We start from the raw sequence: 27,970 nt of genomic DNA on the forward strand, positions 1-27,970 counted from the left end.
AATCTATATTTATGTTGCCTATCAAGATGCATCCTCTATTTCGTGGAATATTTCTGTAATATGTATCCAGTTCAGTAATAAATTATCAATACTGCTATCGAACGTTCTATACAACCCCAGCAAGTTATAATTTACCCCGCAATAATTAAAATCAATACTTAACCCATAAACATCTCCTAGAGTAACCTCCCTTGCAACCGCTGATATTCGCTCATTTACATAAATCAATACACCATCGTTCTGGTTGCGATAGGTGCTTGTATTAAAAGAATTGAAACCAGCAAGATCAACAACACCGTCACACTTGGGCAACCAACATTCTGAAAAAAATTATTATAATATCCAATTTGGGAAAAACAGATTCTAAATAAATTAAGTAGTCATCAAACTTTTCTTATAGCTCCTTATATTACAATGTAAGATTTTCAGGCTTTCTAGACCGGAACAGTTGATAAATTGGGAATATTCAGTAAAATCATCGAGGCTCACACATTCGTTAACCACAGTCGAGAATCCCATGGCATCCTCATCATCTTTTGTTTATAATTGTAGTGAGCGCCAAAAACCAAGGCATCTAGCCGAAACCGGCCAACCAAAAAGCTTTCAATACTCATAATGGTTTTAAGTAGCAGTTGAAAATTTAGTCCAGTGATAAACAAACATAAAAAGAATACATGAGAATGTGTATGGAAGTTATGTGAAGAAAAAATTAAAATTTATTTTATGAATGTGAAAGATACCGTAATGTAAAAGTATAGAATAACAAGAACTAAGACGCTCAATAGTGATCAACAGTGAATTAATGACTAATCTTCATCAATTATTGACAATATCACAACCTCATCATTAATATCATTGATTTATAATTATTATAACATTAAACTATTACTGTTCATCAATTATAATTCAGACCTTTATTTTTTAAACAGTGATTTATTTAAAATAATTCATATTTATTTAGGCTATCAGAATCGAGTGGGCTATAAGATTTTTATAATATTATAATAATATAAGATTAAAAATTAAGGAAATAAAACGGAATCTGGAAAGTTAGCACTTCAACAACCCATAACTCGCTTATTAGACCACTTAGAAATTTCAGTTGCCACTTTTTCTCACTCTTATAATGATCTTAACACTTATATTGAAAAAGATTATCCAATTTAAATAATGAAAAAAAGTGTACCGAACAGCCCTAAATCAACCAAGCACTAGAGGACAGTACCGTAGTGAAATTCTCAAAATGTATCCTACAAAGAATAAAAGTTTTCAAACGTAACATTCTTATATTTATAACCAATTTCATATTTTTTCCAGTTCACTTTCCTGTTTGGGGGTATATTTTCGAGTACATTGATATTTAGTCAATTTTCTGAACGTAGAAGTGTTCAACCACTTTGAAAGAAATCTATATGGTGTAAAAGGTGTGAACTTAAGTGGGCTCCATTGAATGCCACCTCGATATTTTTTGCTCAGTGCTACCACAGCAACAAACAATTCACAGTCGACTGTCGAGTGTTGACATCGTCGGTAATGTTGGTCGGTGTCGGGAAATGAAGTTGTGAATGTAAACTATGGATATTTTGTTCAATTTTAATTATTAGCTGAATTTTTGAGAATCAAATAATAAGGTTAAGATTCATAATGGGTCGGCGTTCGATAAATACCACTAAAAGTGGTAAATACATGAATCCCACTGACCAAGCTCGTAAGTAATGCATTCAAAAAATTATGTTTAGGTTATATTCTAAGGAATATCGTAATATGTATTATTATAAAATAATATATTTTCCCTATTACTTTGTTAGCTTTCTGAGGTATAATAATAATAATACTTAGGTTGATGCCCACATTAGCTCTTAGGCTTGTGCGTGGGTAATGAGTGAGAGGGATGATGATGAGAGATGACTACTACTTTTTAAATAGATGGGACCGACGGCTTATCATCTTGGGGTGACCGTATCTATGTAATTGTGCTGTGGTCGAAAACTTTTGCCCCGGTCGAGATTCGAACTCGGGTTCTCTTGATTATTAGACCGGCGAGTTATCACTTACTCCAACGAGCCACCCAAGGTGGTATTCTAGGCGATTGTTGTTTCTTATAAAGAATTATAAATTGATTAAGGTATACAATAACTTAACTGTATATTTTTGTTCAAGCAGAGTCCTATTTATTACGTTCTGGAACCACATTGTATTTGAACTAATGTGTTTAATTATCTAATAATGTAATTGATGACCAGGCTACCTTGTACAATATAGATTGTGTTATACCATAGGCCAATTTGAAAGCAAATAAATAGTTGGCAGTGTCACAGATTGGTAAAGTTTTTTTTTTTTTTAATAATCAATAAGCAAGTAGAGACTTCTTGTGATTAGTCATTTTAATGGGCAGTGTTTGATTAGCAATGGAATTGCTATCCTTGTCTATATGGATGAAGAAGGGAAGATTGGTGGGTAATGGATAAAGAAGAAGGTATAATGAATCATTCAACAAAGCTGATAACGCTATCTCTTTCTCGCTTAGCTCTGTTGCCAGATTGTCTTTTAACAATGTAGAATTAATAATCAATTATCAAAATCATTTATCTTAATTATAAAAATTCATTATGAAATTATTGAAAAATATAATTTCTTGCTTATTAAAATATAATTGATTATTTTAAACGAGGACAGTTAATATTTTAAATGAACAGTTAATATTACATTAATAAGCCTGTATCAGCTATTCTTTATAGAAGGTATTGACAAGACAGAGGATCGGCAACGTTCCTCTCCTATATTTCTCCACTACCATTGCCATTATAACGTGGACACTGTGGACCTCACTATAGGAACTCCCTCACTCTTTCTATGATAAGGTACATCCAAGTTCCTCCTCTCTTGGCCTATTTACTATCTTCACATAAATAAAGATAAAGTAATTCGCTCTTCTGACAAAGGAGGTTTTTAATGTGTAAAGACTATGCTTAATCGCTGTAGTATGTGTTTGATATCTACATCAAACTCACTTTTCATCATAGATAGTGCCTCCGTCAGGAGTTTATCTCTGCCATACGTTGATCCTCAAAATATGGTGTTCCCAGACTTCCAGATCCAGTGTAGTAAGAACAATCGCCTCGCGATTCCCTCAAATGGTGTCCCAGCTAGTGTCCTAATTTTATACTAGCCTAAACTCTGATTCACTTACCTTACCTTCAATCCATCTGTTTATAGCTCTTTTAACGAATATTTACAATTTATTTCTCATTTATGTTAACAAACTATATGTTAATGCCTTCTATTTTTATTACTTGTGCATGTATTATAGGCAGTTTTATAATTTCAATTTCGTTTTTCAGGCAAGGAAGCTAGAAAAAAAGAATTGAAGAAGAATAAGCGTCAACGTCAAATGGTCAGAGCTGCAGTATTGAAAGGAAAAGATCCTGTTCAAATTTTGGCTGAAATGGAAAAAATAGATCAAATGGGTATGTTCATTATTATATTACTATTACAGCAATAAAATTTATAATATGCATCATAATTTAATATCGAGGCACCGAGCTTCGCTCGTTATTTTTACTTTCCTTGCCCTAAGGAAAGTAGGCCTATTGCTTTCCGAAAAAAATTAAGGTACCCCAATCAATTTCTATACTTTTCAAGGTCCCCTGAGTAAAAAAAAGTGGTTTTTGGGTATTGGTCTGTATGTGTGTTTGTGTGTGTGTGTGTGTGTGTGTGTGTGTGTGTGTGTGTCTATGAGCGTCTGTGTACACGATATCTCATCTCCCAATTAACGGAATGACTTGAATTTGAATATTACAATATAAGGATCCAAAACGAACAATTTCGATCAAATGATATTCAAGATGGCGGCTAAAATGGCAAAAATGTTATCAAAAACAGGGTTTTTCGCGATTTTCTCGAAAACGGCTCCAACGATTTTGATCAATTTTATACCTAGAATAGTCATTGATAAGCTCTATAAACTGCCACAAGTCTTATATCTAAAAATATCAAGAGCTCCGTCTCATCTAAGCAAAGTTTGATTTTAGATTCCCAATTATCAAGCTTCAGATACAATTTAAACAAAAAAATTAAAGTGGAAAAGATTGAGCATGAAAATCTCTACAATCAATGTTCAGCAAAATTTTTCCTAAAATTGGAAATAAGCTCAGGTGGCTCAGATCTTTGAATAGTAGACTTGAGATGCGCGTGAACACTAGCGTCAGGTGATCAATTTTCATAACGGCAAGGAAAGTTGTGTGAGTGCGTCACACCAGATTTTTATTTATTGATAAACAGAACAAAATTCTCTAAAATGATCATGTTTATATTTCACAGCTTTGATCTTTTTATACGTCATCTTATGAATTTCGGGGTTGCGATATTTCAATTTTTCACATACTCACTCGCTCACTCACTTTTTACTTTCCTTGCCCTATTACCATAGGTAAGGAAAGCATTGCTTTCCGAAAAAAATTAAGATACCCCAATTTCTAGATTTCTATACGTTTCAAGGTCCCCTGAGTCCAAAAAAATGGTTTTTGGGTATTGTTCTGTATGTGTGTATGAGTGTATGTGCGTCTGTGTACACGATATCTCATCTCCCAAACAACGGAATGACATGAAATTTGGAACTTGAAGTCCTTACAATATAAGGATCCAAAACGAACAATTTCGATCAAATGCAATTCAAGATGGCGGCTAAAATGGCGAAAATGTTGTCAAAACAGGGGTTTTCTCGAAAACGGCTCCAACGATTTTGATCAATTTTATACCTAGAATAGTCATTGATAAGCTCTATAAACTGCCACAAGTCTTATATCTGTAAAAATTTCAGGAGCACTGCACCATCTATGCAAAGTTTGGTTTTAGATGCCCAATTATCAGGCTTCAGATACAATTTAAACAAAAAAATTAAAGTGGAAAAGATTGAGCATGAAAATCTCTACAATCAATGTCCAGTAAAATTTTCACCTAAAATTAAAATAAGCTCGAAATTCGAGAAAATGTGATTATTGCAAACTGTCAGCAACTGTTGATTCTATTGAATCATTCACTATGCAGAGATAGCAGACCTCTTCAGCGTTGTTGGCCTGTCACCAGTTGGCTCAGATCTTTGAATAGTAGACTTGAGATGCGCGTGAACACTAGCGTCAGGTGATCAATTTTCATAACGGCAAGGAAAGTTGTGTGAGTGCGCCACACCAGATTTTTATTTATTGATAAACAGAACACAATTCTCTAAAATGATCGTGTTAATATTTCTTAGCGGGCTATACGTCATCTTATGAATTTCGGGGATGCGATATTTTAATTTTTCACATACTCACTCGCTCACTCACTTTTTTTTATATCCACAGACGACAAAAGTCTCAGGTGTTTCAGCCAATGATGAATTATCCTTTTAATGTCGTTCAGCGAGTTTTCCCAAGGATGAGTCCTAGTGCAATCGAATTTTTATATCATACACCTACTATGTTCCAATTTCGTGAAAATCGTTAGAGCCGTTTTCGAGATCCGTTGAACATAAATAACCAGATATATAAATACAGTAATTGCTCGCTTAATATAATAGGATATGGTTTATGTGATTTTCATTTATAGATTTCATCAATTCTTCTGTAATTGTCAAAAATTACATCATGAACGGTCAAGCTTCAGATTTGAATACAATATTAGAACCTTTTAAATAATGTACCGTAATGTAGTTCATGAGCGGAAACAACGCAACCATTATTATATTTTTATAATCTTCCTATCATCTTCACTATCAGCATTCTCTTCATCTTCCCATTACATGAAAGAATTCTACTATTCTCAGTAGGTAGTAGTATTTTTCATCACTTATTTCCAATTCTATTAGAAAACCAGTCACTATTACAATATTGTGTACTTTATATTTAATATATTTAATATTTTACATTTTATATTTTATACTTAATATTTTTCCATATGCTTTCTTCATGAAACATTTTTCTCTTTATAACTTGTAATATTATAATAATAAATGTAATTTACTATTTCCAGAGTATAATGTTCTTCAACCATCGCCTTTGAATGAGAAAGTACTGAAGGATAAAAGAAAGAAATTGCGAGATACATTGGATAGAGTAATGAAGATGTATGTAAGTATCAGAGGACACCCCAGTTTTAATAAAGCGTTTATATTGCAATATTTTAGCAATTATGAAATAGAAATAGTTATTTGCCTACGAGAATCAATAGCTTTTATGATTATTTTCAGATAAGGGTCATAATGCATTTACTATGCATAACTTTGTGGAAGATCTCCACTTTTCCCATTTCATACACATACACAATCCTCGCACTTCCTTGGGTACACGTGGGAATTATTATTAGTGAAAATAAATAGAATCGTAAAATTTATTTGACCACAATAAAGCAAATTAGGAAGCAATTGGTTCAGTGTTCGCGCTGATAAGCTGTTTCTTATAAAAATTTCTATGCACGGCCTGCTACTCCCGTTGTAAGGGAGTCTACTTGAAGATCCGACTTCTCTAAATATAATTATACGAAATTTAGCATGTCGATTTCCTATGATAATATAGGTTAAATAAAACTGGATGAATGATTAGATGTTTTAATGTTGGGATGACAAAATTGAACTGAGAAAATATAAAATAAACTGTTACAATAATTAATAAACAAACTAATGCAAGTTGGAAACAGGTTAATCACAGGTGGCAAATATCAGATGATTCGCCACATAATTTATGAGTTGGAAAACCGCTTCCCCGTTCCTAACTAGTGATCCTCTCATCATCATGAGTCTCATTACCCACGCAAATTCCTGGAGCACGTGGGAGCATCACCCTCAGCAGAAAAGAAAAAATGAACATTGTCCCTTTTAGTATGAGTAGCGCCCTGTGGGTTGGGGAAGCTTTGAGTCGAACATCGTGCTCAAGAATTTGTTGAATATCGGAATACACCCACAGTAACCCTGCTTGTCGTAGGAGGTGAGTAAAAGGGACCCCCTTTCCAAAGCCTTCTTCTCCTTCTTAATATGCTTTGGAACTTTTCATTTCTAGAATGGCACTTTTTCCATTGACTTAGCTTTTTGTCACTCTTTCTTTTTCTAACTGTCGGCCTTCCTTGGTCATATTCCTACTTCTTCTTAGGTCAACCCAAGGTGTGATGTGGACCGTGCTGAAGGGTGGTGCTTTTATATGGTTTCTCTAACGGTGGCTGCAGGATACCAGGCGCCCTCTTATAGTATTTAGCCGTGCCTGGACATGCGGGGCTCTGCCCGGGTGGACTCCACTTCCCTAGCTGTTCGAGGGAACCACATGAACAAATCAAACCCCAAGGCAACTCCAGAAATTGCCTTGTCTTCAAATCCATCGGGATCTGCCCCATCAGGGCAGGTTCCTCAATCTGAAATGGGTGCTTCAGGAACACAGGATGTTCCGTTGCACTCTTGTGTAGAGGCTATCAACATTGAAAAGGCCCCTACTGATCACAACATGGAGACTTCATGGGTGAAACTTCAGGCATAAATGTGGGTCAAGAGGCTGAGTCGAAGGTGGCCAGTCGCCAGGCGCCCTATAGGCAATTTGGTGACCCCTCCCTCAGGGGAAGCACCCACAAAAATGGCCAGGAGTGGAACTCACGTATGTCACCAGGACCAATCAGTCTTGAGAGACTGCCAAAAATATCACACTGGATTGCGAGAGACTAGGGGCAAGAAGAAGGGCTCTGTTTGGCTGTAAGCAACCAGGTCATGAATGGGATGTTAGTATAGGGAAAAACTCCTGCATCTTGTGAGGACATAGGTATTGGTTTGCCCAACTAACGTAACCTACTTGGGAACACAATAAGCTCCGGATGACGTTTGGGGTTCTTTGAACCTTTGGATCCTTGAATCCGTCTCTTCAAACATAACATAGTATGAGTATGTAGAAATACATATTGAGTAATATTCTTACAAAACGATGAGATTTTTACATTTCATGTGTTTCAGGAACATGAACGTTGTCTGTTTTTTTCTCGTTGATGTTGATGATTGTATCTTCAATATGACGATTTTTTAATTGTTCAGGTGAACAATGAGTGTTTCTCATTGTGTCATCTTGCTGATGTTGATGCTTGTGTCTCCATTAGGCTACCAAATATTTCTCATTGTGTCATCTTTTTGATGATTGTGTTCCCAGTACCAAGTCTCTTTCATTGTGTCATATTGTTGACAATTTTTATCTCTAGTACCAAGTATGTTTCTATTGTTCAAGGTGAAAGACGACCCGGACAAATGGGAAGAGCTGAAGCGTGCGGAGGCTGACTACGAGAAGCGTCGCTTCACGATGTCGACCTACTATGAGGCGGTGCGTCACGCCCAACAGGTGCAAGTGGATGATATCCCGCTGCCCATCAACCAGTTGCCGCCCGAGAGCATCGCCGCGCTCGCCGGCCTCACCGCCCAGATACCCCTGCCCGTCGATCTGCCCCTACCCCTGCCCCCGGCCGCCGGCATACTCCGTAAGCGATCTGCTTACAGGTAATCATCATCCTTCCTATTGGATATAAATTGATCGGTTCTATTAGATCATCGAATTAGATATCGATTAGATTATACAGGATGTCCCAAAAAAGGCCTAACAGCCGAAGACCATAGATTCAACATTACATTTTCAACAAAAAATTTCCAGTAAAATTTTCTTATATCGACCTTTGTTTTCGAAACATACACATTTTTTATATCTTTGAAAAATGTCAATAACTAGAAAGCTATCTTGTCAAAATCAAATTCTAAGGATATGGCTGGAAAGAAGAAGAAATTTCCAATAAGATACTTACCATTTGTTCCTTTGCTAAACGTTTTTGAATTTTCTATGAGCGCTTAAAGTTGAAAAAAAGTACATTCGTCGAATTGAAAGCCAAATTTCAGTTTGAACGCTCATGAAAACTTCAAAAACGTCAAACAAAAGAACAAATTACAATGATCTTAAAGGAAATTTTCTTCCTCTTTCCAATCATAACCTCAGAATTAGATTTTGACTGATAGTAGTCGAGTTATTGATGTTAAAAAAAAAAATGAAATATCTATATATCTTGAAAACTAAGGTCGATATAAGACAATTTTACCGGAAATTTTCTGTTGCTTATTCCATTAGAATCTATGGTCTTGCGCTGTTACATCTTTCATGGCACACTCTGTATAGATTGATCGATTCTATTCATAATTTATACAGAGTCCGGCAGTGAATCGGGCGATTTTGAAATATTAAAAATCGATGAAGTTGTTAACAAAACTTTTATTCTTATCACTGTAATCAATAAAGAAAAGCATAATTTTTGTAATCTACAATATTGTTAATTTCTTGAAATTTACGTCGGCAAGGTTATGTCCTTCTCTCGTCTGGCATTCATGGATGCGCTGAGAATGAATCAGCTGAGTGAGAGTGTACTGGTGGAATGTAACGATCTGAAGGAGGGGGGTGGGTGTGAATGTTGAAGATGAAAGACGCATATTCAACTCAACGCATTTCAGTAACAATGGAGACTTGCAGCAATACACAACGTGCATTCGCCGTGAAGGCTTATTACCAAACGCGTAGTTAGGAAGCTGCGAGAGAAGGACGTCACCTTGCCGACGTAATTTTCAAGAAATGAACAATATTGTAAATTTAATTATAATGCTTTTCTATGTAGATTACGGTGATACAAATAAGAGTTTTTTCAATGACTTCATCGATTTTTAACAGTTATTTCAAAATCGCCTGATTCACTGCCGGATCCTGTAGAATTCGACTAGATTAGATGATACAACATCCTCGCCAGATGATGAACTTATGCTAATTGCTAATAATCGGAAGAAATTTATTGTGCTAGGATATAAGAAAAAATCCATAGAATTATGACACTTGAAAAGTTTTTATTCAGAGCTTTCGATAATTATACATCAATTGGATAAATAGCGATATGTAATCAATCAAAATTGACCATGAAATCATTTGAATTAGTTTGACTGTTATTCCGACACAAATTGCAATGAGAATGTGAATTACGTTTGCAGCCCACCTCTGCGACCAAAGATTCCTCCAGGGGTACCACCAGGTCCGCCACCTGAACTTGACAGTGAAGATGAAGCTGATTTGGAAAACATTGGTAGGTATTTGAAGTATGCACCATAATAAATGCTAATGTAGGGGATTATTCTTAATGTATTTGTAGTATGCACTATAATAAATGCTAATGTAGGGGATTATTCTTAATCTGTCAGTCATCTGATTGTCAGTAAATTTGAATTTTTCAGCTACCTTCTATTGAACCTTGCTTTGTTATTGAGAATTCTTATGTATAATTACAATTTCTTGAACATTTCAGCTCGCAATATAACCCAGTTGACCTATCAGGACAAATTATCATGTAATGCGAGATGTTCAATTTTTTAGGAATGTTATAAACAATTTTACGTGTGTTTATTCTAAAATATCCAGTTTGCAAAATGAAGAACATTTTGTTCACCTTGTTCACAATTTTTAACCCCCTAAATTTTCTGACATTTTTCTATTTAACTCGAATCATCGTTGAGAACTACGTTGTATTGTATAATTCAAATGGTAAAGAATTCTGTGTTTGTCGATGTATATGTATTAACATAATTATGTTAATTCGATTGATGTCTCTTAATTAATTTGAAAAACGTTGGGTCAATCCTTGAAAAAATTATTTTGAGAAATTCAATTAATACACATGAGCATTAATGTTTTACATGCATGAGATGTACAACATAATATTTAATATTAAAGATTTGAAACAAATTGCACAATATCAATCTACAAAAATCTGCGTCTGCCGAAAACTTGAAATTTCATTAAAATTGTCTTAAATCAGTTCTCTAATTTCTTTTTAGCAGAAGAAATCACAAGAAATAGACAACGTACAATCAGATTTGCAGAGGAAGGCGACAGTGATTCAGATAGCGAGGATGGGGACAATTTAGAGGGAGAAAGAAGTAAGAATGATGACGATGACGAAGATATTGATGATGAAGACGATGATCATGATGATGATGACAGTGATGATGATGCTTTGAAAGCAGCTCACGACAAAATGATTTCTGTTGCTGGTCAAGATCTGGATGCGTTCATGAAAGAGGTAAGACTTGTTTTCGATCCATCTTTGTATAAAACATGTTAAATTTAATTCAAATTATCAAATAATATGATGATTTGTAGACTTGATACCCTTCAAAACCTGTCAATAGATTTTCCAACATACGTGTTTGTGTATTGTGTTATAAGTGGAAAACAATAAATTTGATTAATCATTTTAGGATTGAAGAAACGTGAAACATTGCTATTATTAGTAAATTCAAATAGATTAGAGATAATCATATGAAAATAAATTCAAATTTGTGTTATTAAATACGATGCAGGTCCCTGCTTAGCAAATATTGGCAAAAGAGGGAATAGCTGAAGGAAATTCAATTCAATGAACGCTACTAGTTTCAATCAAACTAGTAGCTAGTTTATTAGTTTCATTCAATTTGTTACATTTATTAGTTTCAATCAAACTAATAAATAAAAGATCTGTTGATTATAAAGATTAGATTATGATTAAGACGAAGCAATGCAACGTAATGTATTCCGTAACACAGAACAAGTTATTTTCTGATATGAACCATAGCAAGCATTTATATTTTAAATTTAATTTTTATGATTTTCCTTGCCGAATGTGTAATGTATTATTCAAGTCATGTCATCATATTGGTTATAGTAGATATTACAGTGCTACATATCTAATAACCATTGTTTAACTGTTAAGCTCAGTCACTTCATCTTCTACTCAATTAAAAATCTTGAACTTCTGTATCAGTTTTTTAGTTACGGTATTCCACTTTATTCGTTGTATGTTTTCAATAATTTACTGTTCAATTGGTTTGACAGATTGAAGAAGTGCAGAAGAAAAGTGAAGCCGGTCAGATGCAGATTGACTCGATCGGAGGTGCCAAACTACACCACATGCTGGACACCATTCAGCTGCCTCCAACAATGATACCGTTGCCCGTGCCTCCCCCCTCGGGACAAATGCCAACTCAACTACCTCCAGGTTTGTAATATCAATTTTATCTTATGTGAGTAATATGTTAATGCTCAAATTGAACTCTTGAATCATCCAGGAGTACAACTTTTTACTGTAAAGCATGAAAAAAGAAGATTAACGCGATGTGAAAATAGTATCAAGACTAAGTTCTCAAATTTGTTCTAATTAGACGGCCAGGTTAGCTGAGGCGACTGAGGCATTGCATCCTTCAGTCTGCTAGCGCTACGGCTCAACTCACACTCACGCGACTCAGGTTGAGAAGAGACTCGACTTTAGTCGAGAGCATGATTTTTTTTCAAATGGTGACAGTCGCGGATACTAGAATCGACTGTTCTGAGTGTCACCATTTGAAAACACATGCTCTCGACTAGAGTTGAGTCTCTTCTCGACCTGAGTCGCGTTAGTGTGAATTGAGCCTACCTGGTCGTGGGTTCAAATCCCACAGGTAGAGTTCACTCAGCGAATAAATTCAGCATTGATAACATATCTATTTTCATTAGAATTTTTCTTGATCATAATCTCTTTCTCATCTCACCTGAGTCGCGTTAGTGTGAATTGAGCCTACCTGGTCGTGGGTTCAAATCCCACAGGTAGAGTTCACTCAGCGAATAAATTCAGCATTGATAACATATCTATTTTCATTAGAATTTTTCTTGATCATAATCTCTTTCTCATCTCAACTCAAATAGTGATTGTCGAAAATAACATCTACGTGTATATTCTCCGTTTTCTACATCAATGGATTAAGTTATAATGCTTTATTGTTTATTTTCCCGAATATTCAAATCACATCACTTTTCAATTCAAATATATTTTCTGTCATCTCAATAATGTTGTCAATACATTCTATAATCCAGGAAGCCATAAGTTTTAGGAGTAAAAAGAGGAGAAAATTTAATAGAAACTAATTCCAATTGTTGACCAACTTAATAACTTTGATATCGACAAATCATCACGTTAATTATTGAATTAATGACAATATGTATTAGCGTAATGTACTGTATTGTATCCAAGGTCTATAGAAAGAAGTCTGGACACTTGCTGTTAGGCCTGAGCTAATGAAAAGCTAACGCGTTATTAGTACAAAGAATATAGTCTAGTATAATATTATAGTTAGTATTTTTGGACTTCAAGTGAAAACATAACCCTATTTCGGACTTTTCAATCTTACATTTGGGAGAGAATTGTACAATGTATCGTTAGTTTTCTCCTTTCTTTGTAAAAAAAGAATAACTAAATAAAGGTGATAGTTTCTTGATACATTCCGAACTGCGATGTATTAACACTTTTTTCTATGTATTTCACACGACATGCAGTCGTGACTACATGTTATTCGACTGCATGTAGTGTGAAACTGAAAAAACATAGAAAAAAGTGTGTAAATAAATAAAGTACCTACCTAAATATTATAGTGTAGTATATTTTGGTATAGTGATATATTAGGGAATAGACGAATTGAGCCTCATTCTAACATTAACATTGGTGATATGACCTCTATCTATAAACCTTGATTGTATCCAATGGCGAATAAGTAATATTTTATGTTGATAGCTCCACCATTGGGAGTGCCGCCACCGATGATGTTCAGGCCGCCGATGATGAGGCTGCCGATGGGCCTCCGCCTGCCCCCGGGTCCACCTCCAGGTCGACCACCCACCCTGCCCCCAGGGCCACCTCCCGGCCTGCCGCCCCGGCTCATGGGCATTCGTCTGCCCCCTGGGCCACCTCCACGCATGGCCGCCGCCCCCACACCCAATGTGGTCAGCGCCGCCCCGCAGCTCATCAATCGTGCCTCCAAGGACGACGCCAAGGATGGGTCGCAGAAGGGGGGAGCCACCATCGAGGCCAAAGCGCAGCTCAGGTACCGCTCCATTACACTCTTGTCCAAACCTACTTTTATCACAGATTTGTGTGTTCTCTATTTGACCTGTGTTAGACTAAAGACTATCAAAAAATATTTTATCAAAGAAGACTCCACTAATTACTACATATTTGTACAAAATAAGTTGAGACTTATTTGGAAGGAGTACTTGGATTATTGGATTACTTCACTAAACCTGTGGAGCGCAGAGCACCGCTTCCTTGCTGTCATTAAAATGAGGACTTCATCAATTTTTCATACGGTAAATTCAAATAGATATGCATGAAAAATATTGATTGAAGATGTACAATAAGTGCCACCAAGCATAATAATAAAATGTATTGAATATGCCGTTTACATTGGACATGATTTGTATTCAGGATTAGTCTGTATAAAATAAGTTGAGACTTTGAGAAAATATTCGTGTTTCCAGATTGTGCGGAATTTTAATCTTTTCATGCAAGAACATAGGCCTATGACAATACAGAGTTGTCAACTTGAATATATCCAGTCATATGGGTTTGCATGAAAAAATTAAAATTTTGTACAATTTGGCAACACGGATATTCTCTCCAAGTCTCTTGTTTTATACAGACTATAATCCTGATACATCATGTCCAGTGCAGTCGGTGCATTTAATACATTTTATTATTATACTTGATTGTACTTATTGTAACTCTTCCATCAATATGTTTCATGCATATCTATTTGAATTTTCCGTAAGAAAAATTGATGAAGTCCTCATTTTAATGACAGCAAGGAAGCGGTGCTTTGCGCTCCAAGGGGTTAGTGAAGTAACTAATCCAATTGCAATCAGCTCGAAGTTATAATTCATTTAAAAATTATTGGATCAATGCTGATTATCTGAGATACAAAAAATACTAATACTTCTGCTAAGGAACTCCTGCATAGCGTTGAAGTAAATAATTAACATTTAGAAGTGATTTTTTTTCGGCATCTCGTATTGAGTGGGGTGTTGACAGTGTGTAAAATAATGATACAAAAGTTAGAAACATTTAAATTTAATTTTGTATGTATGCCATATTATTATCACTTACTCCTTGGCGCTACAGCTCATTCAGGACCATATTATTATTTGTATTATTAATTTGTTGAGTTCAGCCACTCAAGTGAGCAGAGCTCTTGCAGCATGCAACACGTCAAGTTGTTGATTAAAAAGTCATTTCTTTTATACATTCACGAGTATCATCTTCCTGAATAATCCTATTTTCATGTTCTTTTTTTTTATTGCGGGTGATGCCCACATGAGCTTTTTGCTTGTGCGTGGGTAATGGAAAGTGCGAAAGTAATTTATGAGATAGGTTATGAATAAGTAATAATAATGATAGATGATAATAATAATAATAATAACAGTAATAGATAATGTATGAATAAGTTCATGCCTATTCGATGGGATTCGGCGGATTATACAGTTTTAATACAAAACTGTAAAAAATTTCTATTATATAATGCAATTTCTTTTTTATTTCTAGGAATCTTAGTGCTGATGTTACCAGGTTCGTTCCTACTGCTTTGAGAGTGAAGCGAGGGGATGATAAGACCCAGGCTAAAGCATCCACAGCAGATATTCCTTCAAAACCGGAAGCAACTATACAAATATCTAAGACGCAAATATCGAAAGATGACGCCTATCAACAGTTTATGAAAGAAATGGAAGGACTGTTGTGATTACTTTATATTCAGTTGCAACTGGAATTAGTACAATTATCTGTGCTTTCCATGAACATTATTGCTTTACAAATAATTGAGATTCCAATTTTAAGAATGTTTAATTCTACTCGATCATTGAGATTCTTATTTATTGAATGCTGCATCATAATGTGAAAAGTAAATAGGCTGATGTTGTACATATTTCTTTAGAATTTTATAATAGAATAAGAAATAAAGTTTGTGTCCTTATGTCTAAATGCTGTCATTGACTTGTTCAATTGCTACATATGTATTATATCGTGTTATTCACTACTTGTCTTGTGTATTAATTTTATTGAAGTACTTTGATTTTGTTCATATTTCAAATTCAGAGTTGATTCAACCAATGTAATGTGCTAAGATATTATTTACAAACGAATAAACCAATGTACCTAGAATTCACTGTATTCTACATTACATAAAGCAATGTGTTCTTCTACATTACATAAAGCAATGTGTTCTAGGTTCATTGGAATAAACCTTAGTTTAGAACAAAAATATATTTTGTCTATAGAACATGTTATTCATGTTGGAAAATCTGATTTGGAAAACTTTAGTGTAACAGTTTTCACGAGGATCAAAGTTGAATAAAAATATAAGTAAGTAGTAAATATAATTATAACTAAGTTGTATTTACAAAATGAATATTAATTATTCAACTGAAGAAAAAAACACGAATGTCATATACAGTTTATTACACTAGGTTTGAATAATAAGCCAACAATGATATAATACAATTTTATATTTACATGCACCTGTGAAAAAGTATTCAATACTCGTCATATATTACTTTGGTACTTGAACCTTGTTCCAACTAAAATAAGGAAGCTAACCACTAATTCTAATGCAAATAGTCTACACTGAAGAATAATTACATTTTGATCTTGCTTAGATTGAGTTATATATTAAAATAACGTTAAACTTAAATAATGCATAATATAACTAATAATATTCAATAATTTAAATGAAAGTTTACCATTAATAAACGTGTCTGCTTTCACAATGGTCATTATAATACTGTATGAATAAATTACAAGTGAATGTAATTCAAGTCTGAACTAAAGAATAAAGTGATGCAAATGTTAAATGAAAATTGATTTCCAGTTTTTAAATTGAATATAAAATAATATTATTCATATAGAATTTTAGTTTCCACTTGAAAAAAAAAACCTTATCGAAACTTTTAATTTTCAAATCATTCAACACTCTAAAACAAATTGCAGTGTAGTCAAAAATGCGTAAGTCTTCTATTTAAAATAATGTTTGATACTATGCTGAATAATATAGTTTTTATCCTGAGTAATTTATTGCAGCTATGCACTATGGTACAGTAATATTTATCTACTGTATGTGCTTATTGAGATTCACAAACAGTTAGCCATCGCACTAACTACTTTTAGTATAATATATATTTATCTTAAAATAATTTTTAATCAACAATAATCAATGAATTAATTAGCAAAAATCAATATATTAGAAAAATAATCTTCTCATTTAAGTACACATAAATCATCTACCTATTCACAAAAATTCCCTTCTACCTTCACAATCAATATAATTGAAATTTTCAACCATTTGTACAGTATCTTATTGACTTTCTTTCGGCACATTATTTCACAATGTTTATTACAATTATTATTAGTCATGTTATTTGTAGAATATCGTTTTTTGTACAATATAGGTACATATAACAGTTTTTATAATTTGAACAACTCTCGATCGCAAAACTAGTCTTTATTGAACTGAAAACTATTCGTAAAACAGCTGATTCTTGCATACCGTGCGGAAAACACGTATTTTGCACACGGTTGTTTACCGCACCGTTCCAATCATTAATATCAATATCAGTACCATTTTCAATATTATAAAGGTGATAACTTGAATGATGGGAAAAATATTGTTTACAACTGATGTACAAACTTGATAGATGACCAAACTCAGCTCTCGTTTGCAGTTTTCACTAGTTTTACACAGAAGTTGCACAGTTAGCTATTTCAAATCAGTGAATGGTATGTATTACTGATAAAATAATATACCATTTACCAGACAAAAGAAAAATTAAAGGATTATAAAGGAAGACAAAAAAATTGACACTTGTGCGTACTGCACTACGGACGGATATTGCAAAGGATGCGTATTCTTCAATGAAATTAATAAATTGAGAGCCCCGACAGTTTGACAAGATTACCACAAAAATCTTATATCAACTAAATTATCTGTCCTTCTAAAAAAGTAGTTGTACAGCTAATTAAACAAAATTTCAACAAATTTATCCGCCGTAAAATGACGCTATTCAATGAAAACAATGAACAAATCCAACGACAATGATATAATTATTGTTAAGTTCAATTGTATTTTCAGGCAACTGACCCTATGGGATGATGTTGCAAATGAAGAACCTACTTTCCCTCCTAGAACAAAACATGTCCAAATTTGTGTATTTACTAAAAAACAGTAGACAAACATAATAGAAGGCAATATTAATGGATTTTGTTTCAAATTTTAAATGCACAATTGACATTATAGAATATAAGTTATACATTGATACAGATTTGATTAATTTCCTTTAAATTGCACCTCGAGTATGTTTACCATAATATGATAATGGTAAAAATTATATCATGCCAATTTCTCAATCAACATTAAAACATAACTACCTATCAATCTAGTTACCATATTCTTCAAATAATAGTTGCTACAATATTTTATGAGTTGTCTAAAACTAGAACATTACTGCAGCCAGTAATATTGGCAGTGAATCACCTATCTTATAGCATTTGCCGTCTTTTAGAATATGAACATTCAGATAACAAACAACTTGAAGCACTTCTTCACCAGAGCTTTAACATTTCTTACAAATAATCAACACGGAAATAAATCTGAAAACAAAAATATAAATATCGTCTGCATTTGTACCGGGGGGTAACTTTGTTTCTCAAGCAAGATTGATATTGTAAGTATAGTGGTGGTTTTGTATAGTATTTGGTGTTTGGAGCAAGCAGGACTCAGCTGTACTGTGTGAGGAAGGCAGTGGTGTTTTCGACGACGATCCGCCGCACTCCCGGCCAGAGCCAATGCACGGCGGCGGGGATGCGGCCGCACAGCCACGCCGTCAGCTTGAACATCCACACCAGGCAGTGCTTCACATAGTCGGTGAACAGAGCAGTCAAGGACAAACAACATACATTTCAACTAATCTATAATATAATGGAGGAAATAAATAACGGAATAGGAAATTCACGAATGACGCATCATCACGTCTCAACTATCAACTGTTTAACTTCAAATTTTGCTTATAGTAGATTCTTAATTTACCGTGGATGCAAAAACCTATTTACCGAGAATGGTAAATCCTATTTACCGAGGATAGGTTACAGGCCTTAAATTCTTCAAGATTTCAGGAGGTCATGTTTTTAGTTTTTAATTAGACCCATGCGGAGCACGGGTTACCTGCTGGTCACTAATAATAATCGTACGGCTTTTATTGGTGGGGAGTCCCCCCCTGACGGAGGTTCCACCTCGCCTGAATATGTAATTTGAGCCTTCAATGGACTTCACGACTGTTATACAACAACAGGGACCGACTGTTCACTGAAAATTGAGTGCAATATTTCAATTCGATTTTTTCTATAATCCATCGTACCTAATTCAAAATTTCTTATGTGTATATTTTTGGACTGAGCATTGGACTTGAATTATTGGTCAAATGAAAAACAATCTACTTTATGAAACTAGTTCTATAAAAATTTGGGAAATGATCGTTTTTGGGCTGAGCCTGTTGTTTCATTTCCAATAATTTATTGTACATAATTTACGCATCATTGAATGTGGAAATAAATAAATACAACCAACTCATTAGTCGATTCACTAAGATCATAAAATTTACAAGAGTATACAAATTTCTAGAATAAATGTAAGTCTATATACGGTATATAAAAGCGAAATGGCACTCACTCGCAGAACTAAAAATATACCGGACCTAAAACGTTCAAATTTGGTAGGTATGTTCAGTTGGCCCTTTAGAGGCGCACTAAGATCGGATTTTTTAAAATTTCCAAAGATACGCCCAAAATCTGCGTTTTTTAGCGTATTCTCAGCTTTATCGAGAACAAATGAACAGAAAATGTTCAAATTTACTACAGAAGCTCAGCTGGGGTGTAATAATGTTGTGTTAGAAGGAATTAAAAAAACACCAAAGATACACCCAAAATTAACGTTTTCTCAGTTATTTCATCAAGTAATAGACAGACAATTTTCAAATTTGGTACAGAGGTTCAGCTACGGTCTAAAAATTTTGTGATGAGGTGACGTTAATATTTCATCAAAGATACGCCCAAAATCAGCGTTTTTCTCAACTTTTCTGCGTTTTCTCAGTACTTTGACTTACTGATGGAATGAAGCATGCTAAAATGAAAAATGCAGGCGAGCGAAGCGAGCCCGCTGATCTCATTTTTGGATGATCCAGTCGGGGGTCCAGGGGGCGGAGCCCCCTGGCTAGACGGATATGGCGAGCGAAGAGAGCCTGACGACTAGTAAAGTATATAGTTTTAAATATATAGGAATGGGAGACAGTTTTGAGCTTAGGCCCGTTCAGATTTTCAAGGTTTGATATGAAATTGCAAAAAATAAATTCATAATTTTTGGGAGTAACTTGAAAGTTGGAACTTTTCTCATTTGACAGCGCTCTGAGATTTGAAGAGGTTTCTGAGGCTAGCCACTAATGTTACGCTTCGCCGGATATTTCTACTAACAGGTCTTCTGTACGGTAACAGATGACCTGCAAACAACTCACAAAACAGCACACACTAACGGCCTAGTTTTCGACTGTATAGTTAAAAATGTCTAGCGAAACGTAAAATTTAAGGCTGATCTATCATGCCTACTTAGAATGAAACAAAATCTACTAGATGAAAAATATCAAAATTTAGCTTTTTATAAAAAATCATGCTTGAGAAAGATAAATATTAGAGAAAATTCAAGAGACATAAATGGAGACAAGAGAGTTGTGATCAAGCAAGTAAAATATGATAGTGGTTATAACTCATCCAATCATTCATAATTTATCAATTATCAACTATCAAACATATAATATGCTTTGAAATAATCACATAAGTCACAAATAAATTGTAAATACTTCCAGCTAAACAGAGACTATAAACTGTTAATCGAAAGGAAAGACAACAATATCATAACGTACGTGATTGTGTGCGTAAGAGAGTTATATCATCTGTACGGCCTCGTCAATACCTGTTTACAATGTTTTCAATAGAACTAAATCAAGTTATGTGATCATTCAGTTCAGTATTCATTGTTTACTTGCAAAGACTTTGAGTGGCTCATGTGAATCGGTCTTGCTGATACAAAATCCACTCTCACAGAACTCGCACGCGCGCGCATGTTTATTTATATCGACTCTCGGCTCCCAGAACCAACTTTAGTATCTAATGATTTGATAAAGATAAATCAATTCTCACGTTGATGTAAATGAGAATATTAGAAATAATTGAACTCGAGTGAAAACTTATCACTCATACTTACAATAGTAGCCTAATTTAGTAAGTAATTACTATAGTAAAATATTGAAAAAGGATATTAAACGCCCCAGGGAGGATGTCCGCCATTGATGTACAGAACATACGTGAATCCATCTTTGCATTTACCTTTTATTGAATAGTAATAAGGTAAGAAGGAATGTAGCCTGAAAAAAATTAAAACCAATAGAGAAGCAGTTCTGACATCAAGCTTACAAAACATATTAACAACAGATTCGATTGGATACTGTATAAATGATTCAAATTTTAATCAAAACATTAAAACAAAATACGAATTGTGTCTCACATAAATGGAAAAAACCAACAGAGTTGCAATTCTGGTATCAAGTTTGAAAAACATTATTAACAACAGATTCTATTACATACGATATAAAAATGATGGTTCAAATTTAAATCAAAGCTTCAAAGCAATACACGGATTGTGTTCAACATAAATGGAATAAAAAGTTACAATCCTGATATCAAGCTTACAAAACATATTAACAACAGATTCGATTGGGTACGGACATACGGAATAAAAGACGGTTCAAATTGAAATGAATGCATTAAAACAAATAAATTTATTATGTCTCACATAAATGGAATCTCATTTTTACTGGACTTTTTATCTACATCCACGTTATCATAACAAGTTTTCTATGCATGCGCAAGGGTAAATTAGTGGACCACTTGAAATGCTAATTCAACTCATTCAACAGATGCTAAATCAAACAAAACTATACAAATGCTAATATCTGTTTGTGGCTATTTGGGATTGACATAGAGATTACAGAGCTGTCCATCACAACTACTAAAATATTGCACAATCTATAATTCAAAGTTCGTTTTATAAAATTGTATTATTTGGGATCAATACGGTAGTTAATTAGTCAATACTTATTGTATGAATCAAAAAACTGTTCGGTTTCATTATTTTTTCAAGAGAGCAGTAATTCAATGATTATACATTTTCATTATTAATAAATAATTAAAATGGATAATTATTGAACTACTGCTTTCTTGAAAAAATATGAAACCGAACTTTATTATCACTATATTCAATGGTGAACTACTTTAAATCAATAAAACTTATAATATAGCCACCTTTCTCGTGTGAAACTCTCGTACACAAGCAATTTTCTTTCTTATTAATAAGCATATCATCTTTAGAGTCTCTTCTTCAGGGCTCCTCTTAGGTCCATATGCACCATCCACGTTTTAACGCTGAATGATTACAAGAAAGAAGAGTCCTGTTTGTTATAATTGTATTTCACTCCGGGTATAAACTAAGAGCTGGTCTATTTCCGTTTAAACCGAGATGACGCATAAATGCCTTAGGGTCGCTTTCTCCAAAGTTGGTTCAACTGTTAAACCCGTTTAATATAATTGATGTATGGTCGCATTTATCAAAATGTGCTTCAATTGAGGCACCTAATCGTTTTAACTCGAATTGTAGTTTAACTTTTTTTTGAGAAAGAGACCCTGAGTTGAAAAAAGATTTAATTTACTTTGACAGATTTGAATATTTTAGAGAATAGAGTTACCTGAAATGCCGATTCTCATAGAAATGAATGGCGGGTGAGTTTGTAGTGAGTACATGCAGGAAGAGTGCCTTGCAGTCTGCATTTTCGGAGACAGTGAGGTGTGAGATGAGATTCTCGAGCAGAAGAGACGCTATGCCGTTGCGTCGGTGCTTCACGCTCACACCCAGGCTCAATATGTAGCCAACGCATGTTGTCTTGCCAAAACACGGTGACAGAATATCTTTATCCTGTTTTATAACATAACATACGTACAGTACTTGTCTTTTTTCTTTAGGACTACTTTTAATATAAAAAATATAAATCTCAGTACCCTTTTAAATTATTTTGTCACAATATGTTTCTTTGGTTTCTCACACTTTATACGATAGACTGAATAAATTGAATTAATTGTGTAAAGCTAATTGTCATATATATCCATAATTGGTTTCTAAAAATGGTTCATCGTTCACCAGAATACGAATAAGACAAGTACTGTACAATTATAAATTTCAGTACCCTTTTGTCACAACATGTTTCGTAGAGAGTTAGTGGGGAGGATATTTTTAATATTCTTCCCAAAGAATGGACATTGATATGTCCAAAGCTCCGCCAATTATGTAGATGCATAACAATATGATTATTATCTATAGTTATTATATTACAAATTGCTTTTTCATATCATATATAGTTCAATAGTTATTTTCTTAGTCTATATTATGTAAATTCATCTATAACTTTGCTGTATTGTAAGCTATTGTATACAAGTGTATAAGCCAGTATATATTGTAATCTACATAAATAAAGTACTCAATCAATCAATCATTTCGGATTTGATTTCAAGAATTATTGACCGTATAACCACAACATAAAAATCTGATGATTAGATTAGTCGTTAATTGATTCTAAATCAAACTTAAGTGAATGTAGTTTTACCTCTTTGTTTAATTTCAAATAGTTTTTTATTTCGGCTACAATGAGGCCGATTATAATCCCATCCAGTACAGCAGCCAGAGCATAGAAGCGTGGGTTAGATGTGATATCTTTATACCATGAATATGGGTAATCTATGGGAAACCAATCTTGACATAATGAACGCACCTGTTGACAAAAAAGCAATTTTTACTATCTTAATCGTACCTGTTTCCTCAATGAAGTATCAATGAAAACCAGTCGTGCTGGTATTTTTAGAGAATTTGTTTGTTGATAAGTTTTCAGTAGAGCTGGCAAAACCACAGCCCAGGCAGTTGGAAAACTGGTCCATCATTGTGGGAAGTTTTGAAAGCCATGTTGAGCAGTGATTTGAGAAAAGCGTTCAATTTCTTCAAATTCTTCAGATCAAGATGATGTCCTTAATTTTTGTAGTTTAATTGTAACTCTTCACTCTTGTAATTATATCTGTTGGATCATGGCCAGGCAATTCAGGTGAATGGCACATTATTTTAATCATTATAATTATACTTATTAATCTACTTATAAATATATAATTATCTAATTAATCTCTAAATATACTAATTATTTAATCATACTTAATAATTTATTTTATATTTATACTTTTTTATCAAAATTTGGGAAAGAAACAGTGAAACAGGATAATGGCACATTATTTTAATCATCTCTACATAATAATTTATTTTATATTTATACTTTTTATCAAAATTTGGGAAAGAAACAGTTTTGGGCTTTGAGCGTGTTGTTCCTTTCCCAATCATTCAAGAGTTAAGAATGATATTGGATCTATAAATGTATAAATACATAAATGAATGAGCTCCGAAGGATCCATATTAGGCACCCTAGTTTTCTTTATCATCTCGCTAGTTTGGAGTTTACTAGAAATTGTTAATGGTACAACAACCGAATATCTCAAATTGTTTCAGTTAATTAGTGATTTCGACAATACCAAGTTGTTATGATTTAATATGGATATCCACCGCAACACCTTCACAACAACATAGAATGTATGTAGAATTTATAACTAATTGTTTTTGAGATCTAAATTACAGGAAACGATTGCTGCGATTGTTCGATTATTATCGAAAGGAAAAAGAATTATCATTATCATCTGAATAACTGTTATGATATTATGTTACCTTACCTCAGGTAAGTCGTTTGGGCAAAGAAATCTCAACTGTAAACTTGGAAGACTGCAAAGAGGAACAGAAGTGGTCGCACACTGCTTCACATGTTCAAGATTATCAGCAGCGTACCTGTAAGCCAATAATCAAGTTGAAAGACTATGGACTGATGAACCTGTATGCTCCAGAAGAACGTAAATTATTAGTAAAGAATAAAATATATTGATAATGGGGAAAAATATAGGTCTACCCATATATAATATAAAAGTGAATTTTACTAAGACAGCCAGGTCAAAAGTTGCTGTTTTAAATACCTTTATTGATGACATACATCAGAAAATAAAAGAGGTACTAGGTTTTGGATGATGCAAAATTTGTCTTTAGGTCCTGAACACACAGAGAGTGATATGCGGGCAACGGCTAGAACAATCTTGGGCACTTTGGCATTGACTGTCTTCTGTCAATACTCTAGAGCTCATTGCTGCAGCTGAAGGGTGAACTCCACAAGTTTCAGGAGAGAGGTCAATTATTTCAACAGCACAACACCCGGAGGCGCACTGATAGCAGCCATTCATACTCCAGACTGTCACTTACATATAGCAGCTACCCCATTCAAACCTTAAAAATTTACCATAAGCTGCTACAAAGTATACGCAACCTCCAGTTGAGTGGTTTCAAGGAATTGTTACGGGAGAAACTGGTTAGTGTGCCATTGTAAGGTATTTGCAATGGCTATATTGCCAGTTTCTCTAAGTTATTTTGATCCTCAAATTTCCTAGTGCTATTTTGATCGTTCCCCGCGAATTGATATCTTTGTGTCCCCTTGGGTCTATATTGCATTTTCTGCCAAATAATTTTTTCAATACAAAAACAAAATAATAGGTGCCTGGACAATAGATAGAATTATCAATAATCCTCTCTTGGAAATTACACGAATGATTTTTAACTAGATATATAAATTATTATTCTTCTTAATAGCAAAAGTATCATCTGTATTAAAGTAGACTACGTATGGAGATTTCATTAATTCAATCAAATCATTATTTTTCTGATATTTGGTGTTAATATAATATTTATTCGGCTATGATACATGGCCGATTCTATTGGTGTTTAAATGCATTAGTTCCTAGGTGTAAATAGAATATTATTGTTTGCTGAATGAACTGAATTGTTCAATACACCAAACGAAAAAAATGTCAATTGAATTAGCCAATCTTAAAGGAATCTATCTAAACAGCATTTTAATACTGAATTAATTAACTACCTAGAGAAATCGATTAATTATACGATAAGTAATTTAAACTTATAATGTAGTTGAATTGAAGCTCCCTGCCAATACGCGGTGTAATTAGTAAGACCAAAGAGTCATTACATTGCCAATAAATTTTGGCATTGTGATAATTTATTATTAAACCAAAAATGTGATTATCTGTTTGATAAATCTATAGAGCTATTCAATTCTACTTTGTATACTTATTTCAAATATTGTTATTTTTAATTAAAATTGATTTGATACTGCACGCACTTTAGCAGCCTGCACACAGGGACAATAGTAGCTTGCTCTAGCTGCAGTGGCATGTACCCAAGAGTTCATCCGGACATTTCTTCTAAATATCTAAATATTGTATTTATTATAATTAAGTGTAAATAGAATATTATTGTTTGCTGAATGAACTGAATTGTTCAATACACCAAACGAAAAAAAATGTCAATTGAATCAGCCAATCTTAAAGGAATCTATCTAAACAGCATTTTAATACTGAATTAATTAACTACCTAGAGAAATCGATTAATTATACGATAAGTTATTTAAACTTATAATGTAGTTGAATTGAAGCTCCCTGCCAATACGATGTGATTAGTAAGACCAAAGAGTCATTACATTGCCAATAAATTTTGGCATTGTGATAATTTATTATTAAACCAAAAATGTGATTATCTGTTTGATAAATCTATAGAGCTATTCAATTCTACTTTGTATACTTATTTCAAATATTGTTATTTTTAATTAAAATTGATTTGATACTGCGCGCACTTTAGCAGCCTGCACACAGGGACAATAGTAGCTTGCTCTAGCTGCAGTGGCATGTACCCAAGAGTTCATCCGGACATTTCCAATTTTTCTAAATATCTAAATATTGTATTTATTATAATTAAGTGTAAATAGAATATTATTGTTTGCTGAATGAACTGAATTGTTCAATACACCAAACGAAAAAAATGTCAATTGAATCAGCCAATCTTAAAGGAATCTATCTAAACAGCATTTTAATACTGAATTAATTAACTACCTAGAGAAATCGATTAATTATACGATAAGTTATTTAAACTTATAATGTAGTTGAATTGAAGCTCCCTGCCAATACGCGGTGTAATTAGTAAGACCAAAGAGTCATTACATTGCCAATAAATTTTGGCATTGTGATAATTTATTATTAAACCAAAAATGTGATTATCTGTTTGATAAATCTATAGAGCTATTCTATTCTACGTTTTATACTTATTTCAAATATTGTTCTTATTTTTAATTGAAATTGATTTGATACTGCGCGCACTTTAGCAGCCTGCACACAGGGACAATAGTAGCTTGCTCTAGCTGCAGTGGCATGTACCCAAGAGTTCATCCGGACATTTCCAACTCTTCTAAATATCTAAATATTGTATTTATTATAATTAAGTGTAAATAGAATAAATGCTTCATGTCTTCTCTTTAATAAAAATAAAGTTTGATATAAGGAAGCTGAACATTCAAAAATTTGAATAAATCATGTCTAAATCTCAATATTGCCACTTCCAAATTAATAAGTTACAGGCGAACACAATAAAATAGTCTATAATAAACGAATTGAAAATTGAAATTATTTTAAATTTAAAATAAGTTACTTACCAACTAAATGCATCCATTGAATGCTATCTTACTAAAATTGAAATTGTCACATCATATTAGTTGATGATAGTAAGGTTTTCATCTACCGTAAAACAAATACCACATTTTACAATTATTTTGAAATTGGTATTGTACATTTAATATAATATGCAACAAAAAAACAATAAATAATTACTTAAATTTGACATTTGAAACATTCAGGGGTTAAGGCGCACCTCCCAAATATTTACATTGACACAAACTGATCAGCTGTCGCTGTCGATCTGTCGTCAGACGACTTTCTCTCTCAAGTAATTTCTGCGATATGCGCATGCGCTGAGCATTCAGCGCTCCAGGTGGAC

General features: G+C 33.7%; 2 protein-coding genes across 3 annotated transcripts; one reads left to right on the plus strand and one right to left on the minus strand.

Annotated features, from left to right (window-relative positions):
* Positions 1-1,500: 1,500 nt before the first annotated feature.
* LOC111048456 (WW domain-binding protein 11) lies at positions 1,501-17,682 on the plus strand. Of its 2 annotated transcripts, none has more exons than XM_039428869.1 (9): positions 1,501-1,708; positions 3,342-3,467; positions 6,010-6,107; positions 8,229-8,494; positions 10,013-10,104; positions 10,853-11,097; positions 11,889-12,051; positions 13,597-13,906; positions 15,400-17,682. In XM_039428869.1, the coding sequence occupies exons 1-9, from the start codon at positions 1,645-1,647 to the stop codon at positions 15,593-15,595; spliced, it is 1,560 nt and encodes a 519-aa protein (XP_039284803.1). In that variant the 5' UTR covers positions 1,501-1,644; the 3' UTR covers positions 15,596-17,682. The 2 variants fall into 2 exon arrangements, with proteins under 2 accessions (XP_039284803.1, XP_039284804.1); XM_039428870.1 differs by having other exon boundaries at positions 1,517-1,708; positions 10,856-11,097; positions 15,400-15,889.
* On the minus strand, positions 16,341-27,894 carry LOC111048455 (N-alpha-acetyltransferase 60). The gene is made up of 6 exons (XM_039428871.1): positions 27,630-27,894; positions 24,763-24,874; positions 23,604-23,768; positions 22,692-22,918; positions 21,210-21,314; positions 16,341-18,769 (listed from the first exon to the last, which is right to left on the minus strand). Exons 1-6 carry the CDS (start codon positions 27,644-27,646, stop codon positions 18,622-18,624), a joined length of 774 nt encoding a protein of 257 aa, XP_039284805.1. The 5' UTR covers positions 27,647-27,894; the 3' UTR covers positions 16,341-18,621.
* Positions 27,895-27,970: the final 76 nt, after the last annotated feature.

The sequence above is a fragment of the Nilaparvata lugens genome, chromosome 5, assembly GCF_014356525.2.
Source record: "Nilaparvata lugens isolate BPH chromosome 5, ASM1435652v1, whole genome shotgun sequence".
NCBI classification, from domain to species: domain Eukaryota; kingdom Metazoa; phylum Arthropoda; class Insecta; order Hemiptera; family Delphacidae; genus Nilaparvata; species Nilaparvata lugens.